General features: G+C 41.0%; 1 protein-coding gene across 5 annotated transcripts in view; it reads left to right on the forward strand.

Moving 5' to 3' along the window:
- tmtc3 (transmembrane O-mannosyltransferase targeting cadherins 3) overlaps positions 1-15338 on the forward strand; it is a 34307-nt gene extending 18969 nt beyond the window's left edge. For 3 of the 5 annotated variants that reach the window (XM_037105948.1, XM_037105947.1, XM_037105945.1), the window contains exons 13-14: positions 568-794; positions 2672-5715. In XM_037105948.1, coding sequence (XP_036961843.1) covers positions 568-794; positions 2672-3549 — 1105 coding nt within the window. In that variant the 3' untranslated portion in view covers positions 3550-5715. Of the gene's footprint in view, positions 1-567; positions 795-2671; positions 5716-15297 lie in introns of those variants that run through there. The other 2 variants (XM_037105949.1, XM_037105950.1) reach the window with 2 other exon arrangements.
- The last annotated feature ends 4215 nt before the right edge of the window (positions 15339-19553 follow it).

A 19553-nucleotide genomic window follows, 5' to 3' on the forward strand; every position in this document is an offset into this window, starting at 1 on the left:
ATTTTCCTGTTTTCAATTTTTAAAGTATGTCTTGCTATCAGACTCAAATAATGTAATGTACTGAAAGTTTGCATTGGCAGTTTATTATTTATCTGATGTTGAGTATTTGTTAGGTAATGTCCATTTTACGTCATATGCATAAATCACTGGTAGTTTTTAAACATGACATTTGATTTACTTCCATGCGTATCAATCCTACTGCGTGGTGATCCAGACATAAAATAGTTCTTACATGAAGCTGCTCACAGCAAGGTCTCTTTAAGTCTGCAATTTAGCAACTCATACCAAAACAACATAGATTGATAAATAACACTGTAGGTAAGAGGGAAAAAATATTTTTGATTTTTGGGTGAATTGCTGCTTTAAGTTACAGTTTTTACAAACTTGTAGGGAAGGAGGTCCAGGTCAAAAACCCTGGAAAAAGCACATTTTCTTAAAATTAAGTTGAAAAATCAGTTGAATTCACTGTAAATTCTCCATCAAGTAAAAGATAATGAACACATGTTGACTTCTGATTTACATTTGTCCTTTTTTTTTTTTTTTTTTTTTTTTTTTTTTTATATTCAGAGGGGAGCTACTGCTGAAGATGAACAAGCTCACGGAGGCCCGGGATGCCTACCTCCGTGCACTGGAGCTCGACCGCACCAATGCTGACCTGTGGTACAACCTGGCCATCGTGAACATTGAGATGAAGGACCCGTCAGAAGCCCTGAAAAACTTCAACCACGCCCTGGAGCTCAACCCACGCCACAAGCTGGCACTCTTCAACTCAGCCCTTCTCATGCAGGAGTCTGGTGAGTGAGGCCTGCCAGTTCTACTATGAGGAAGTCAATAGTTTAAATACAACTGGACCAAAAGCTTTGTTTTGCTAATAGAACACACTATTTTGGCATTTATGTAAGGCCTTTTTTGACGCCTGCTGGTAAAAACAAAGGACATAACCTGATATTACCTTTGAGGGTGTAACCTTGTTCTTAAGATTTGCCCTGATGTTGCAATGAACCCTATGTGACCAGCCAAGTTTCTGTCAGAGCATGCTTCATTGACTGTGTGACAATAAAAACATTTTATGAGCAGTTAGATTCACAGCAGGTTTGACTTTGGTTTATGTTAGCTCTTCCACCCATGTTTCTTTGCTTTTGCATATCTCGCCACCCTCGGCCTTACACTCTTTACTACTTCCACATTCCTGCTGCAGGTTAATACAAGTGCAAAACATGTATGAAAAGCACTTCGCTGAGGCTATAAACATCACGGGTGACGTCTATTTAACATTTAATGTAGGGTGGACCAAACTGCATTAATGAGAAAAAGGTGAGTCATTAGGGTAGTAATATTTCTTGTCAACATCGTGTTTTCCTTTTCCGGGACCCAGAACTGAGCGTAACTGTATGACCGGTCAACCCTTGACATGTTGGCACATGTGTAAAAGCTTTTCATTGCTTCTCTATCAATCAAAAGTGCATATCTTCCACCATTTAAACAGTGACATCTACTCATGAAATGATTCATATAAAGACTTTAAAGAACACTTTCTCAATATTGCACAATACGTTCCATGTTTGGCAAACTCAGACGGTCTGGTTCTTTTCATTCTGCAGGTTTTGCATCACATTTATCAAATTATTCTCTTCAGTTGTATAAACACATCGTTTCACTTTCTTTGAGTCCTGAAACGACCTGTCTCTCCACTACAGGGACACGAACCCTCACCATCACATGCTGTCTTTGCATGGACATCAAACACAACGCTGTATGTGAAATAAAAGAGTTTTGATGTGGATAAACAGCGCGTGTAAAACTTCACGTGTTTGTTTTTTTTTTTACATTTTCACCACATTTTCCAGTAGCTCTTTTTTTGTATAGTTTGTTGTGTATTCTCAGCAGTCTGTCAGGTCCCCTGACTGTATGCTGCATCAGCACAACAAGTGCAAAACTAAGGTTCACTGCATGCTGTCTTAGACATGCTTTGAATGTAGACTGAATGCTCTGTTTGCATGTTTGGAGGACTTGGTTCTCTGACATAAATCTTTTAAAAATGTTTTGATGATCGGCAGTAAGTGGTGAGGTGCACGCAGGTGTCAAAGTTGGCAGGGCTCCAAGAATGCCATACAGTTTTCTTCTCCTCATTCCTTACATTCCTACTTATGCTACTGTCTGTGTTCACCTTTCTCAATCACACCAATTGCCTCTAGCAGTTACGAGAAAGATCTTCTTAAATCTTCTCAGCTGATAAGAATCAGCTTCAACAGACGACATGGTTAGACTCACACTGAAACCTTCACTCTCAGTTTTTGAATTATATTGCCAGAGCCGAGGAGACACTTAGAGATGATGCTCCATGTGAATGAAATATGTCATTTATCTCAGCGGTGGCTGCGTGGGATAGTTTCTGACTTGTGTGATTCAAAGATTTTTCCAAAAACTCCAAAGCAGCTAAAAGGCCTCAATCAGTGTGTTCAAGATGGTTTATTTATTGAAAGAATGAAGACCTTCTCATATAATCCAAAAATGTACTATATTTAAATTTAGGATTTTGTTTGAGGTTTTCTTTTCGGGAGATGTTGTCATAAATCAATACAAACTCCATTCAAAAACTTGAGGCTTTAAATGTCATGAACGACACTGGGTTCAGCCTGACCTCATACTATTTTTCTGCTTTCTGTTGCAGGTGAGCCAAAGTTCTGGCCTGAGGCTAACCGCCGTTTCCTGACCTACGTGGAGGAGGAGCCTGATGATGCCAACGGCTACTTCAACCTTGGCATGCTGGCCATGGATGCCAATGAAAATGCGGCAGCTGAGCGGTGGATGCGTAAAGCCATCGGTTTACAGGCCGGCTTCCGCAGCGCCCTGTTTAATCTTGCATTGCTTTACTCCCAGTCTAAACGTGAAATGGATGCACTACCTGTGCTGGACGAGCTGCTGCGCCACCACCCAGAGCACATCAAGGGCCTAATCCTGAAGGGCGACATCCTCATGAACCACAAAAAGGACACGCATGGTGCTAAAGCCTGTTTTGAGCGCATTTTGCACATGGACCCCACCAATGTGCAAGGCAAGCACAACTTGTGCGTGGTCTACTTTGAGGAGCGTGACCTGCCGCGGGCCGAGCGCTGCCTGGAGGAAACCCTGGCCCTGGCGCCAAACGAGGAGTATGTGCGTCGTCACTTGAATATTGTGCGAGGCAAAATGGCTGCCATGAGCGCAGCAGGGCAACCGCTCACTTCAGCAGAGGGAGCCACCATGTCGGCTAAGGAGGAAAAGCCGAAGAGGGTGAAGGAGGGGGTGGAGGAGGTTGCTGACGGTGAGGAGGAAGGGAGGGGTGCTGATGCTGTTGGAAAGGGGGCTGGGGATGAGAAGAATGTGCGGAAATCCTCTGCAGAAAGCCTTGGAGGTGTGGGTGTGGACCAATCAGAGTCTTTGGCCAGCAGCCAGTCTGAAAAGCGGACTAAGGGTAAGTCCACTAAAGAGATTAAAGATATAGAGGAAAAAAGGGCAGCTGCCTTGAAGAGACTAGAGGAGATTGAGCGCATATTAAGTGGTGATTGACATTGTTGTAGTTTATAGCTGGACTACTTTTATAGAGCTCTTCAATGCTCCGAAATAAGATGGCATTTTCCCCCTTAACAATGTGTATTCTTAATCAATTGTCATTTTATCGGTTTGATTTATTCACATATTTGCAGGCTGCTCTGCATGGTCCTGCTGTTTTAACACTAATCATGGAAAAAAAAAAAAAAAGGGAAATGTTGATCTGCACATGAAACTTGTGTAACAAAAAGCACAAAGCCAATTTGGGATAATCTATTTAAGGCATATATTGCAGATGTAGATGCCAACGTGTGTGCTTCATCTGAATGTGATTTCACATATCGTAGATCTGCAGTAGTTATAAATATTGTTTTGTTTCTCCATGTGTAGTCATTGTTTATCACTGGATTTTTTTTTTTCTTTCACTAAGATGTGACTCACTCCCTGTGTGTTATTGTTTTTAAAAACAGAATGATTGTATCATGGACAATTAAAGGAAATGACACGTTCCCCAGATTTCCTCAAGGCAGGATGATATCTGCAGAGTTTGCACCTCAAAATAACTCAAACCATCCAGAGAGAAGAATAACACTCCAGTCTAAATCAACACCAGGCTTATGTTCCGTTGCAGCAGCGTCTTCTAATCTGTATTGATCTCGCCCAGCACTTCCTGCCACTGCATCATTGGCCTCTGTGCTCACAGCTGCCTTCACCTCAAAATTTCATTGTGATCCCATCTAAAGACTATTTCCGCACTCCCTTTGTCACATTAGCCCATGCATCTCCTCGTCTGTATCCCATTCTTCAGATACTGCATTCACGCTAGAGATGAATATTTCTCCTGCATACACATAGCTTTGATCCAAGCAACACTCATTTTATGTGATGGTCAACAGTGACACACGCTTAGCCATCAGTTTTCTGCCAGCGTGCTTTGAAAAATGAACATATTACGGAAAAAAAAAACCCCTTTTCATTTATCTTGTTCCGCAATGATTACCTTGTTATTATTGTAATGTTCCACATTTTTATGTTTTTGGAGTTGTCCTTGTGTTTATTTTCATGACAGCTGTGATCGCCCAATCCAACATACTCTCCGTCATTCTCTGCATACTGCTGCTATTTACCTACATATTGGAGAGATTTGTGGATCCTTTTTCAGGGTTAATCTGTGTACCTGCCCACAGATTAACCCTGAAAAAGGATCCACAAATCCAATCTCAAATCTCTCCCTCAGGCCCTTCAGTTCTATTGCAACACCACTAAAGAAAACCCAGCCCCTGATTGGCTGCTTCCCAAGAGGTCTGATGGTTTAAACAAATGTCTGCCCTGGTTAAGAACACTTTAAGGAATGACAGGCCAATGACTGATCATCAAAACCCACTTTTGTTTCTGCACATATGGTTAACAGTGTAACTTCAACAGGAGCCCTGATTGCCATGAACCTAACATGAACTGGCCTGTGATTGTAGCGGTGAGGAAGCTCAGCAGTATTCAATTCATCACACTCATTGCAAAGGACATTAGAAATATTCTTTCTCGCATGCTGATGTTAATGTCTTCACAGCTGCTCGATGTTCCTGTTTTCTTTCACCTCACGGTGCAATAATTTGTTTCAGTACGACGACTTTCTGCTCAGTGCAATTCTTGATAGTGGGAGAAGACTGATTACTGTTGGCTAGGAGCACTGTGGTGGTACTAAGGAGCCTTGCTATGCATTGACCTTGTTTATCCCTGAATTTATATGTACATATATTTACGGTGTACCTGTATCCAGTGTTATTTATTTTTATATGCACTGCAAATGCTGTAGATGTTTTTGTTTACCACTGACAGTATGCTTTAACATCATGATGCATTATTTTGTCTCTACTAATTTTTCTATGTGTGCATACTGTCACTTGTCAATCATGTCATAGATGTTTTTCACTCTCAAACAACAGAGCCCCATGTCGGTGATAAAACATGTATGAAATGTTCAACCAACTGTCTGCTCTGGAAAGTAGGTAGCGCTCTGAATGAGAAAGCTTGAGGTTTGCAGTGTTTTCTGTCTCTCCTCATCTACTGAGTGACTGATTTTTGTACGATTTAAGATTATTATTATTATTATTATTTTCTTTTTTTTATGCAACAGCCCTTGGTGGTGGGGGTCTAGGTTATTAAATAAAGTGAAATGAAACCTCATCACATTTGTTCGACTGATTTCCTGCTGGTATGCTGCAGGAGTGTATGTGGCGAGGAGCGTGCATCACGTTCTGAAGTGCATTTCATACCAAAGGGAGATGTTGCCATACCTCACAGGATGTCGAGCCCGCAGCCAATCCAATTTGAAATCCCAAATCGAGTTCCAAATCGAAATCCAATGTTCCAAAAGTACACCGTCATTAGTCTCTCTGACCAATTACATTTTCGATGTAATGTCATTTACAAATCTACTGCATCTACATCAACCATCTTTCCCATGACATAGTCCTTTATTGTTGCATTTCTGCAGTGTCTGTGAGGAAATGTACGACAGATTAAAGGGTTGTGTTCGTAACATGTTTACTAAGCTCTGTCTACAACATAAAAAAACAGCTGGAGTTGTAAGAGTAACGTTTTGCTTTGGGATGGGGAGTTTCAAAGTGAAAAATAAACATCAGTTCCACTTCATAGAAATAACCATAATAAATGGAAAATCTATTGTTAATTAATGTTTTTTAAACAATTTACTAAGCAATTATTTCTTGTAAAGTTGCAACTGATGTTTATAATACTTTGTCAATGGTTATTAAATACCGTGCAGGTTAACTTAAGTTTCATCTTCTAAAGATATTAATGATTGCCTAATAAATGGTTTGGAAAACATTTTGTTGGTAACAGTGAAATTACTATTAATTTAAGTTTGATTAAGTATAAATTTACAACTTATTAATCATGGTCATTAAAGTGTTGGGAAAAAAATGTTCACCCACCCTTTGGAACTGAATCAAATAAGCCTTTGTTGATAATGACGGAACACGTGGAACACATTTTGCAGATTACAAAACGTATTCAATGTGTTCTGCTCTGCAAGCGCACTGAGAGCAGCAGAACACCCGTCATGTTTCCTCACTACATCATGGTCTATCGTCCTCTCAGGTGTGTGTAGATTACCAAAAACAAAAAAAAAAAAAAAACTATGGGAATTATCTCAAATATATCAAAACCTGGAAACTTTAAAAGCAAAACTACCAGCATGACTGCACAACACTTGAGGGACTGATCGTTTAAGTATCTACCACATCTGGATGAGTCACGCAAATTAACTGGTATCTTGCATCAGAAAACAGTTGGAGGTTGTATGTTGTGAAAACACGAATCTGTGAATAAAGCCACACCCCATCCTGTCCATCATCTATCACCATGGATTGATTGGCTTGTAGTATACAGTAGTCAGTGGCGGGGGAATCTCCTTTGTTGGGGCAAAGAGGAAAGATGGCGGCGCAAATATAAACAAAGCCTCCGGGTCTTAATGTCACTCCCCTCGCATAGAAGCTGTGGTAATTACTTTTGAACGGTGTGGGAGTGAAGCGTCACAGGAAATCAAAGGGAGAATTTGTCATCACTGTGAATCGAGCCAGAGCCTGATCTGTGCGCTTGACTGGAGCAGAGTGTAACTGTCAAGCTGTCGGTCACAATGTGCCTTTCATGCAGCGTGATGTGCTGTTGGCCTCAACACTTTGCTTAAGGCCTTCTGCTGTCACACATACCTGCTGTGCGGATATCATCTGAGGCTTTTTCTTCTTGCCAGGAGACGGATCTTGGAATGCGCATGGCATTCTGGGAAGGCTGTGCTCAGACGGTTGTCTTTGTTCCACTTCCACTAGTTTATGAATTACTCTAATACACATAAGAGATAATTAGTGTGTTGGCAGCCATGGAACAACTTTATATGACCATGTGTAACAAAGTTGTTCTGTGTATTGCAAGTGCTGCTGGAGCTTTTAGACCTCTGTAGACTTGTTCCCATGCACCTTTGAAGTAGGTGAACCAGAAACCTCTACTCTGCTTCATCAGAAATAGGTGTTTTCTCATGGGTAAGGGTACCTTCTTGTGTAACCTCTGCAATGCACAAGTATTGCTGCTGGTAAAGGAATCATGTTTGCTAATCAAGATATTAACACCAACAGCATGCAGAGCTCCCAACTATGTTTGGGAGTGTCTGGCATTTTTGATTTTGACTCACCACTCTACTGTGAGAAGAGTGCCACTAAGGGTGATTTCTGTTACTGATGGTTCTGCACTCGGTCTGGAGATAACAATTCTAAAACAAAACAACAACAGAGAAGCAGCAAACACTTGACTCTTAAAGCGTAAACTTGGCTCTTATTTTGATGATTTATAATGATTAAAAACATGCTTTTTTGAGGCTGCCACAGCAATGAATGTTCAGGAGTTGACATTATAATGCAATGCAAGTCAACAGAAACAATTCCGATGGCACTCCCTGCTATTAAAAACAATATAGAAAGACAAACACTTTAAAAAACATCGAAAAAATAGTGACTAAAATATAATTAGCAGAAATTTTATAAACTTTAAACAAATGTTTTTTGATCATGATTCCTTTAGTGGGGCATCCGGCATTTGAAAAATAGACTGTCAGTACTTTTTGCTGGATGGCCAGTTCGGAATGTTTCTAAACAAACACATCTTTGGCAATAATGCAGTTTCTTGTAGGTTAATAACTTAACCCCGGGCTGTCAAGTTACCCTTTTAAGTGTCACAGCTGAGCTCCCTTAGGGAGAGCTCTGAGCTCCTACGAAAGCTGTAAAAATCTATCATAAATCTGCGGGGGTCTTCACAAAAATGGCCACTGTTAGAGACGTCTCCTTCAGAGCAAGGATGTTGTAATTCTGCCTGGACACAGCTGCTCAGTGATGCATGAAGCTAAATGACTCGCCTGTCGTCTGTGTAGCTTTCGCTGACCGAGGCAGCTAACTTCCAGTTTAGCACCTGGCCAACTTGAATGGGGATATGATAATGTAATCGTGCGGCACTTCCAGACTTTTTAACATTTTATTGGACTGAATGGTTCAAATGCTGACAGTGGAACCAGTCATTCTGCGGGGGCTGGGACGCCCAGAGAAAATGTATCCACCGTTTTACATCAAGGCTTCCTTCACAGTGTAAGTTAATTGGAAAAAGTATTTTTGGGCCACAGTGAACACTTCACAGTGAATTACAGTTTGCCACTACAAACGGTGGTATCAACCTGGTGCTCTTCCTGGTGGTCTGCCTCAGACCCACACAAGGCTCAGATTATAACTCAAACCCTACCTCTACAAACATGCATGTGAGCGATTATCAATTTCCATTCATTATGGCCAAAAATAAAAGCTGCATCATCTGTCATCTTTTTTTGGTTCACTATTTACTGCATCGTGCAGGCTTCCCAACATGGACAGGTGGTGCATTCAATATGCATTGTGTGCTATTTGTGAATTACTTTCAGCTGATGACAGTTCAGGAATTTAAGCCTGCAGTATGTACTGTGTTAAGCCAACCGGCGCCAAAGGGAGTCTGTCCATCACTCCACAACAAGGACACCCTCTCAGAGGAAAAAGCTCAAGGCGCTTACTTTTACCCTGTGAGACAGACGCAGGTGAAAAAGCTTGAATTACTAAGTATTCCTATGTCCAAGCTCCACGGGACAGGGAAAGATTTAGAGTAGATGAAGCAAACGTGACTTAAAGGATGCTGGGTTGAATCCTCAGTCTGGAAGGATGATCCTCTCCTCTTCTAAGGAATCTCCCTGTGTGTGCCCTTGATTAAGAACACAATGCAGCCAAGATTGAATCAGTGGTCCTGCCTTGCTGCTGTCAAACATGAGCACGTGAGACGCAGGCAAGAAACGATAAGTACAGAAAGGCGATCTGCTTTTCATTAACTGGAGGGAAAGATGTTATCTAAAATAGGTGATTGTGGCTTATAAACTGGCAACAGACAAGTTTTCTGCTTCAATGTATCACTATGAAGTATATGTGGATTGCACAATGACAGACCGGTGAACTAATGAACCCATCCCTGTTTTCATTAGTTCACCTCATAGTTCACCAGCATACAACTTTGTCTGGCGCTGGGCGCATGGTCACCCAGGCAAAAGGAATGTTTACTGGCGATCCATCTCTATCATGTACTAAATGACTGAACCAACTCATGTTGTGTTCTGCATTGTTGTCATTTGAGACCCTGAGGTGAACAGAAGCGATCCAGTTGTCTTTGCAACAGCAGCGCCAACAATCGTACCCCTCGTAAACCCTAGGGGGGAAAAGTTGTGTAGTAATGAGCCTTGAACTATTCCACAAATGATTCCACAGTTATTTATTTAAAGTCACTGTGTCTGCTTTCCACGGACAAACTGGGCCAGAGGTGCAACATCAGACTGAACTACGACACCTACTCTGCCTTCGCTGCTGCTCATTTTTGCCCGTTCTCGCAACGTCTTCGTGCAGGAAACCCCTGTGCTGTTATGCCAAGCAATTTAAGCAATCAATGTCTTCATCAAATTAGAAATTAAAAAATTAGGTCACTTGGAGACAGTCTTTCCTGGAATTTGATGAGTGCAACCCTGTAGATGTCTGCTGCAGATTCAGGCTGTTTACCGTCTGGAAGGAGCCAAATGATAATTAAAAAAATTTTTAAAAAAATGTTTCGGCCAAGCTCACCAGAGCAAACACAGCCCAGTCACCAAAATAAACAAGCAAACTATGGAATTTTTACATTTCTTCATGCTGCATCTTCACAGTTACCTTGGTTCACTGTTGAATCTCATGTCGTGACGATGGTGTGCTTATGCTCCGGTTAGGGTTTAATCAGGAAAACCACTTGGGTCAGGGTTATAAAAAGATCATGTTATGGCTTAAAATAACCATTTTGTTGGCTGCAAACGAGGCTAGAAATGTCTTAAGATCTCATTTAAAACAGTTGTTTTTTGTTGTCAGAAAGCCTGGAGATGCCCTGACTTGTCTATTTTTTAAATTCTTTTTTTTTTTTTTGTAGCCAAAACATGTCTGGAAATGTCTGGCAAAGCTTTCCACAAGATGTTGTAACCTGGCTGCAGGGATTTGCTCCCATTCAGCCACAAGCGCATTAGCGAGTTCAGCCACCGATGTTGGGCGAGAGCATCTGGCTGGCAGCCAGCCTTTCGAGTTCATCCGGTTCAAGGTGTCTAATGGGTTGGAGGTCAGCGGCTCATTGCAGACCGGTCTGGGCTCGTGCACGAGACTGTTGTCATGCTAAGATAGGAGGGGGCTTTCCCAAAACTGTCGCACACAGTTTGGAACCAAATTATTGTCTATTCATTGCATATCACTGCATCCGATGCTGTAACATTAAGGATTGTCTTACTTGGAACTGAAGGCCCAGACCCCCAGACAAGATGTCCGCAACATATGTCCATATTCTTTGGCCATATATAGTAAAGTCTAAAGAAGAACTTCGGCTTTCTACTTATATCATTAGATATACAAACATGCCTCCCTTCTTTGAATAATCTTCATTTCTTTGCCCGTTTTTAATTTATTTATATCGTTACGGATCAAACCGCGTATTTGTGGGTGAAGTTTGAATTATAACTTTTATTTTATTGTTCTGATGACGAGTTGTTTTCTTAATAATTCTTATTCATCTTTACCCCTAGATTCAGGGTTATAAAGGTAAATGTTGGTATTGGCATTATTTCACTGACAAAAGTAAAACAAATCTGTTGCCTGTGTAATGTATTTTTTTTTTTTTTTCTTTTTTTTTGCCTCAGGCCAGAAGCTGAAAGTTATAGTTTGACCACTGTAATTCAACTTTTAAGTCTATGTTTGTGGTTGAACATATTTCTTTTCATTTGGATATAATTTAAACTGACAGTAGGACATCAAACTGAAACTATTCATTTACTTCATTTACTTGACATTTTGTCAGATAACGCATGATTTGCACTTGCGCCATCTTGCAGTACACCCCCACATGTCCTAAAAGAGAATGAAGCATAGCATAATGGTGACATTAAGTACTACTATATACTGTATGTCATGGTTGGGGTTTCTGTTGGACCCAGAATGCAGAGGCCTGAGGCAGGAACATCAGTTCAAAGGCATTTGCAAGAAACAAGCAGGGATGTTGAGAGCGAGCAGGACAGACAGGCGGGCTGAGCAGTCTGGCAGCGACCAGGTGAATTCTCAGGTGAGCCGCGAGCTGAGCGGGGAGACACTGAAGATTTGGCACACATGGAAAGAAATACACGAGCACGAGACAAAACCAAGTAAAAGGAAAATACACTCGCGGGTGCGTCAATCCGCTGCAGCAGGAACCAGCAGCCACCCGCACACCCAGGCACACACACACACACACACACACACACACACACACAGGTAAGGAGCTAGTGAGGGAAGAAGGAAATCACAAAGCAAAAGCCCAGACTGCCACGGCCGAACCGTGACAACATATATGTTTGGCACTGGATGTAATTTCAACTGCCTGTATGAGCTAGTGCTAACATTAGCATTCATTATTCAAACTGTTACACTGAGTTACCTAACATAAGCCATCTTGGGGTAATAAATTGGTAATGCGCTCACAGTTTGCTGGCTAGCTGAAGCTTTTCTCTCATATCTCCTGAAAATTTCCAAAGAATCAGGTCCGATGTGCTGGGTCAGGTTTTCAAAGCTTTAAAAATCTAAATTGTTTTAATCGCTAATGTCTGTCATCCAGACAACAGAGGAGTCATAGGAAGAGATTGGAATGCAGCCACCGTGGTTGATCTGATAAGAAAGCATACAGAACTGTCAACAAGACTTGCGAGGAAGCAAAGATCACAGCAGCGCCCACGGTGTGTGATTGACAGGGAGATGTGCAGAATGCTTTGCAGAAATACCACATAATTTAGCATTAGTTAAATGACACAATGTACATTATGAGATGATCTGATTAGGAGTTCAAGGGGTGGACGAATGTGTGAAAAGAAAAAAAAAACGAACAAACTTCAGTTTACACATTCTTATTCCATTTCTCATACTATATATGTATATGTGTGTGTGTGTATATGTATATGTATGTGTATATATATATATATACATATATATATCCTTAAACATTTTTGATGACACTTTTGTGTGGCTTTGTATCATATACATTTCATCCATCATATATTCATATGCATTTTGCAATCAAAATTGCCTTAAAACCTAATAAGTGACTGACCAATGTCTTTTTCTTGCTGCCAGTCAACAGAATTGTTTTGTTCCATGACAAGCTGCCGACTGTAAAGCCTCAAGAATCATGTCTTCATCCTAGTGACGTGCGGATTAACTTCTCAGCAAATGTATTCAATTAAAGAGAGAAGGACAAATACAGATGATAAATATGGGTCAGTACTTCTGAGCGGGTCACTGCGATGTGTAGGGTCACAAGTTCAAGCAACATCCTGCCTACACCATTTTTACAGGCAGCGTTACTCATTTTCCCTTAAAGTCAGAATCAGCTTTATTGGCCCAGTTTGTGTGTTATTTTATAAAACAGATGTAGCACAAATGACTCAGACATGGTTTTCTTGTAACCTTGTACACATGCATGTTTGACTGAGTTTGACACAGTTTCATTGCTCTCATTGTGACACACAATTAAAAAAAAAAAAAGATACAGGAAGATAGAACAAAATACAGCTAAATAAACAACATACAAGCAGGGGGTTCCCAAAGTTGGCCCGCCGTGTGGTTCAGTTTGACCGGCCAGATGTTCAAAATCATAACAATGGTCATGCCATTTTAGTATTTGTTAATATTATAATTTTTCATAATTAGAACGAGACTTGCCCATGAAGTCAATCAGTGGAACAACAGTATCAAAGGAACTAGTACCATTCTGAGAAAAGACAAAATCATCTCAACTGACTCAATATGATGTTTTTTATGAGATGAATTCCCCATTTTCTGTCTTGACTTCCATGATCAGCCTTTACTCCTGAAACTCCCTACCTGTTATTTTCTCACACAACTTTTAAGTGCAACCTGAGCGGTCCAATTAGCTTGTTTCTTGCTTTCCGCAAATCAGCACATAAACACTGGCGCCTCTTTCATCTACCTGTAGTGTTTTCTACCAGCAGCAGCATTAACAGTCCCTCAGGGAGCTGCTGGCCGTGAGAGCATCCAGGCTCAAACTGAAGGTCGTTGTCATGTGTCCTTGCCCTTCACTGTGGAACCGCAAAGTCTTGCAGATGGCAACATTAGCGAAACGTACCCGTGTTCTCTGGCTTTTGTGTAATCTTGAGCTATTTAAGGGTTACTGTACTCACTGTAGGTTAGAGCATTGGTTCTCAGCCTCAGGGTCAGGATCTGGAGGACACACACACATACACATGCACAATACATTTTTCAATTTGGAGGTCCCAGTGGAGGTGGCAGCGGAATGCCAACCTGATTTTTTTTGTTTTTTTGACGGGGGGTTGTGCTTCAGAAAGTTTGAGAAACACTCCAGCTTCGAGGATCAAACTGAAAGAAGGTCGAGTGTCTGCTTGAGGTATTGTGCCCGGCTTCTCAGAGACCATCAAACAGTAGTTCCCCTTGTCTCCTTGGAAGGTGGAGACGCTGCTGTCAGGTCTGTTTATTTACCCGGCCTGGTACCTTTGACCCTGTTATATTTGTATCTCATTGATGAGGTGCATGCAAACAAGGCAGATAAGCTTATTTTGGGAGAGCAAACAATACATCTTTGAAGCATCAATGAAGCCTGAAAACCAGGAGGACTTTTAAGTCTCCGAGCAAATGTGACTCCTCACCTCGTCCGCTTTAAAGGCGAGTTCGCCACCTGGGTGCTCGGCTCCGTCTGACCTTAGGTGGTAAATGTCACACGGCAACGCAAAGACAAAGATCTCGGAACGTGCTGAGAGTGCACACTGACATGAAAATTCTGCTTTGCAGATCCAATCTGATTGCTCAAAGAATGAAGTAGTGCGAACATAGATATAAATAAATGTATTTATTCTTGCTTAAAAGCATTACATAGTTTTCATCATTTATAGCATTATTTATATTGTTTATGAATTGATAACAGTTTCAGCCCTACGATCGACAAATCGATTCACAACTTGAAATAACTTTCATTACTTTCATTATTATACGATCAGGTTATCTATAAAAATGTTAGAAAGGCCAGTCAGAGTTGAAACAATCAAATAGGTTTTTTTTTTTTTTTCCAACCAACAGATCTTCAGTTTGCCATAACAGAAGAATGGGAAAACCAGCAAATCATCAAATTCAAAATCTAGAAAGAGAGAATTTCGTCGTATAGAAATGCGTTACAGCAATACATCAGTTGTTGCAAATACTGCAGCCTCTCACAGCATGTGACAATTTGTCGCTTTTCTTCCACTTTATTAAGAGTACGCATCATCCAAAGAGTGTCTGCACACTTCACCAGATTTAAAAAAATAACATGAGAATAGACACAAGAGCCTAAAACATGGAGGCAATGATATCATTGAGAGAAGGAACTGAAAAAAGTTTTTACGGCAACAGATCTCAGTTGGGTCTTAACTTACTCACTCATCCACCCTGCAGATCAGATAACTATAGAGACAGGAGAAACACACTCGGAAGAGCGGATTCACTAAAACTAAACATACGCACGCATGTGTAGGGCCGGTTCCTGCATAACAGGGCAAGACAACAGACCGTGAAGAAGATCCCGACCACTGAAGACACAGGCTCTCAGAGCTGAACACGACACCTTATTATCTCTTTTTTCTACCCTTTGCAGATGTTAGCAGAATCCCTCTGGAGTGACTTCAAAGAGCATCCACTGAGAAGTTCTAAAGACGTGAGACAGCAGAGGAGACACTTCAAAACACGTGCAATGCTTTTAGAAGACTCTCTCAAAAGTCAGTGTCATTTTCTCATCCTTCCACTCTGTGGTGACAGGTAACACTTAGCGAGATTTACATGTTGACACTTGTTGCATCCGCAGTCACATCATGAGAAAGGCTCCATGTATGTCAGCTCTTTACAATTGGAGAGCTATGGAGCTCTCTAAGACTGTGACTTTCCTTTTTGCCTCCAGTCCTTGAGTTGAATACTGTCACAGAGATGAGTGCCAGTGATTACACATGGTGCCCAATGGTCTGTCTCAGTGAGTCACATGAAACTTTCATCAGCGGAACTGAAACACGCCCAATTTCAGGCGGATATATTTTTATCAGGACGGCAACTTGGCACGGGAAGGCTATCTGCACAAACAGACAGGAATTTCAAAACTGACTCAGCGATTGATAAAGACGATATCATGAACGTAATCAATACTGTCTCACTTTATTTGGCCCTAAGCTCACTACGGACAAAGCTCTGCACCCCCCTGCTGTTAATTCAGCATTTTGTATCTGTTATTGTTCTTCTAGTACGACTTTGAAAGAGAGGACATTTTTGCCGTTTGAGGGTTCAGAATCTATGCTCATGGTTAGAATTAGAACATAATGGCAGTGGTTTGGATTAAGGTAAGCCTCATAAGCAATAAGAATCCTCATCACACAAGTACAAATACGTTCCATCTCAACCGAAGATGAGTCACAACTCAGCGAAGAAATTCAGATTACCGGTAGCTGTCTCTAACTCCCCAGGAGGTCACGCTATTTGAAGGGCCCATTATCCCCACCTTAATGGAGGTGCGCTGGTTTATGTCTCCCAGGACATTTGTTGTCTCCACCTTCCACAGTTAATTAGTGGCTAGCTAGTCTCTTAAAGGCTCTGCTCAGACCCGGTGTCACCATGCCTTCTGAGTGATCTGCTCATGAGTGGACAGCGTTGGGTTAGAGGTGTGAATGCCCCCAGGATGGGTTGGGATTTGATCACTCAGACCTGTCGAATAAAAAAAAAACAACCCAAAACAATGACATCTAATCCACATCTAATACATCTTAGATTCATACATACAGATACATACAGATTCTTGTTAATTCAGCAAGTGTTGAACATGAAGTTATTCATTTCTTTGTGTAAGTAAACAGTTTTTATCCATTTGTCCTAGTGTACGGGTTAATTTTCATGTGGAGCGGTCAACTGTCAACTTGTGATTAAATCCCCAGAAATGTAAATTGCATTCTTATTTTGGCGACGGGGCTGCTGACTAGGCCAAATATGACAACAACTCAGGCTAGCCTTCATGCAAATCCACACAACAAACAAGTTAGAACAAGTTTAACAGGCTGAAAAATACTATGTGAAAACAGGAAGGAAAGTGGGTGTAATCCAACAAAAAAGGACAAAGGCACAAAAAAGTAAACCCAGACAGCAACAGTTTAAGCGGTCTTTGTTTCTTTGGTAAGCATCCACTGTATGGTTCGTGCAATATAATGTGAGGTTTGCCGACATGTTGTTAATATTAGACTTGACCAAGTTCCTCTCATAAAAAAGAGAGATCATGAGTCAGACCCCTCTTTTTCCGACAAATGGGGAATGATCACGTGCATTGCAATCATTGCATTATCTTGTTGTGAAACATACACGGAGACGACTGCACCCACCCATGAACTGTTGCATGCGGAATATTTGCATATACAGTCATGTGCTACTTGTGTGGTTTTGTTTGAGAGAATTCTTTCACGAAAGAAGCAAAACTGTTTTGCTTTAGGGTGAAAACTCTGTGTCTCCGACATGACAACATTCTTTTAGTTGCCGGCGGAGTCTGGTTTTAGGAGGCCTATGTAAAACACCCCGGGGACACTTGCTCGGGTAACAAAAAGTAAAATAATAAAATAAAGACAGTTTTTTTTTTTTTTTTTTTTTTTTTTTTTTAATATAACAGTTTATGGGATTACCCAGCAGGTTTAAAAGCAGGTCCAGGAGGAGGATGGGGGCTTAACACCAGACTAAGAGTTAAACAACCGCATGGGGAGAGAGCGGGCGGAGGGCGATTCATGTTACCTTTCAAAATAAAGCCGATTGCTGTGTTTGATAATTTGACACCGTTCCACACCAAAAACATAAACTTACAGAAAACTTCAAGAAAGAGAAACAGCTATACTGAAGACAGAGAAAGTTGGAAGACAGTTCTAGAGTCCCACACTGTAATAATGTCATGATTCTACATTGAAACATAATCCATCGTGTGTCTTAAAAAATGTGTTTGGGGTAAAAATATTCACTCTAGGAAGTCACAATGAGGTTGACATTTCATGTAGTGTGACCTGCTAAAAAACATGTACTCAAAGAGTTTTCATTTGAACTGTTTACTCAGAAGCTCCAATAAAATCTCTTCACAGCGAGGTCTGCGGATAGCATTGATGTCATGAGACATTAACTTTGAGACCATACACTGACCAAATCAGCGAGAACAAAAAGGAAATACTACACTTTGACTTCAGCACTTCATGAGAGAAATCCTTGACAGGAGAAATACATAAAATAGGAGAAGAGAAGAGTTCTAGTTTCCTATGCTGGAATAATAAAAATCTTGATTCCAGAGAAAAGTCTCTAAAAAAGTACATATTTTGTTTTCAGGTGAAGATATTTATGTGACTTTCACTAGGAACTCACATTGAGATTATAATCTCTTTTACAAATGGGACCTAAAAAACAAACAAACAAACAAACAAAAAACAAAACAAAAAAACATTTCCTCAGTGGAGCTCAATCATAATTCTTCACAGCGAGGTTTCTAGGTTGATTGGATGGGAACTCATTTCTGGGGAAACGAATCGCTGATTCTCCCAAATCCCTGATTTAGATATCTGATATCACTTATCGGGGTGAACTGACTCTTGACTGCGGTGGTGAGTGGATGTTCCCACTGTAAAATCTTTCAAGAGAAACAAGTCTTTTTGCTCAACTTCAATAAAAGTCTTTGCTTACACAACCCAGTTCACCAAAGTAGTTTAGATGTAACGAACAACAGAATGTGACAGTTTGGCTCAGTCAGTCACACACAAGCACTCTGACTTCCCAATAAATTGTGGAACGTGTCTTTGGTCATCCACTCTCAGAACGATACCTGATGAAGATTGACCAAAACACTGTGTTAAATCAAGCTCAGAAAAACAGAGACAGGACCCAATCATTCGCATTTACTTGTTCATGCACAGAGTAGAATTACCCAGCCACCATTCAGCAGACTCCCTCGTAGCCTTGTACACGTGTCCGTTTGACTATTATCCCCCCAAGCCTGCTCCCACGCCGCTCTGTCCAATGAAAGGAACGTGAAACATCCAAGAAACATGTCATAAAAACATTTGTTTTGAACCACAAGAAGCTGTGCTTTTGACATCCATCATAAGCCCTATTTGCATGGGACTAGTATCGCCTGGGGACCTCCAGTAATTTGTAATAATTGCAGGGGGTGTCTGTGATCTTAATCCTGCGCGAATAGGCAATGTCCGTAATTTGTAAAGTAAAAATTCCACCGCAAATTACCTACCATATTTTGCCAAACAGTGGTGATGTGATAATATTAGTTCCGTGCGAATCGGCATCTCTGTGATTTACATTTGTTACGCAGAGCCTTGACATCATATCTAGGGGATAATGTCAGTAAATACGAGTTAAAACACAGACTTTGCTTATCCCGTGTGAATGTGCCGCACGAAACACAGACGTGGTGGGGTAATTTCTAAATCACATGAGGTCCCCAGGTAAATCTAATGCGAATAGGGCTTTAGACATTATAATAAAACTGTCCTTTGGCTGCTGTAATGCACACATTTCCACTTTTGCGGGACTAACATGAGGTCCCCAGGTAACAATACAGGAATTCTGATTCTGATAGAAAGAAGAAAACGTTCATTCTGCCTCTTCACTGATCATCTTTTGGACGTGTCTTTCGTTTCTGTATCCAGCAGCAAATGCAGACTTGCAAAATTCTTCCTCTGAATCTCGACAGAAATAGCCTGTCAGGAAACTTGGGACTTACAAGGGAGAATTGCGTGTTCTGCTGTTTGTGCCCAAAGCACATGTGTCTTGTGTAACTGGCTTTCACAAATCATCGCTGATCCAGTTCCCAGTTCCTCTCTTTACAGCTCCACTGACATC

The sequence above is a fragment of the Acanthopagrus latus genome, chromosome 8, assembly GCF_904848185.1.
Source record: "Acanthopagrus latus isolate v.2019 chromosome 8, fAcaLat1.1, whole genome shotgun sequence".
In the NCBI taxonomy this organism is placed as follows: Eukaryota; Metazoa; Chordata; class Actinopteri; order Spariformes; family Sparidae; genus Acanthopagrus; species Acanthopagrus latus.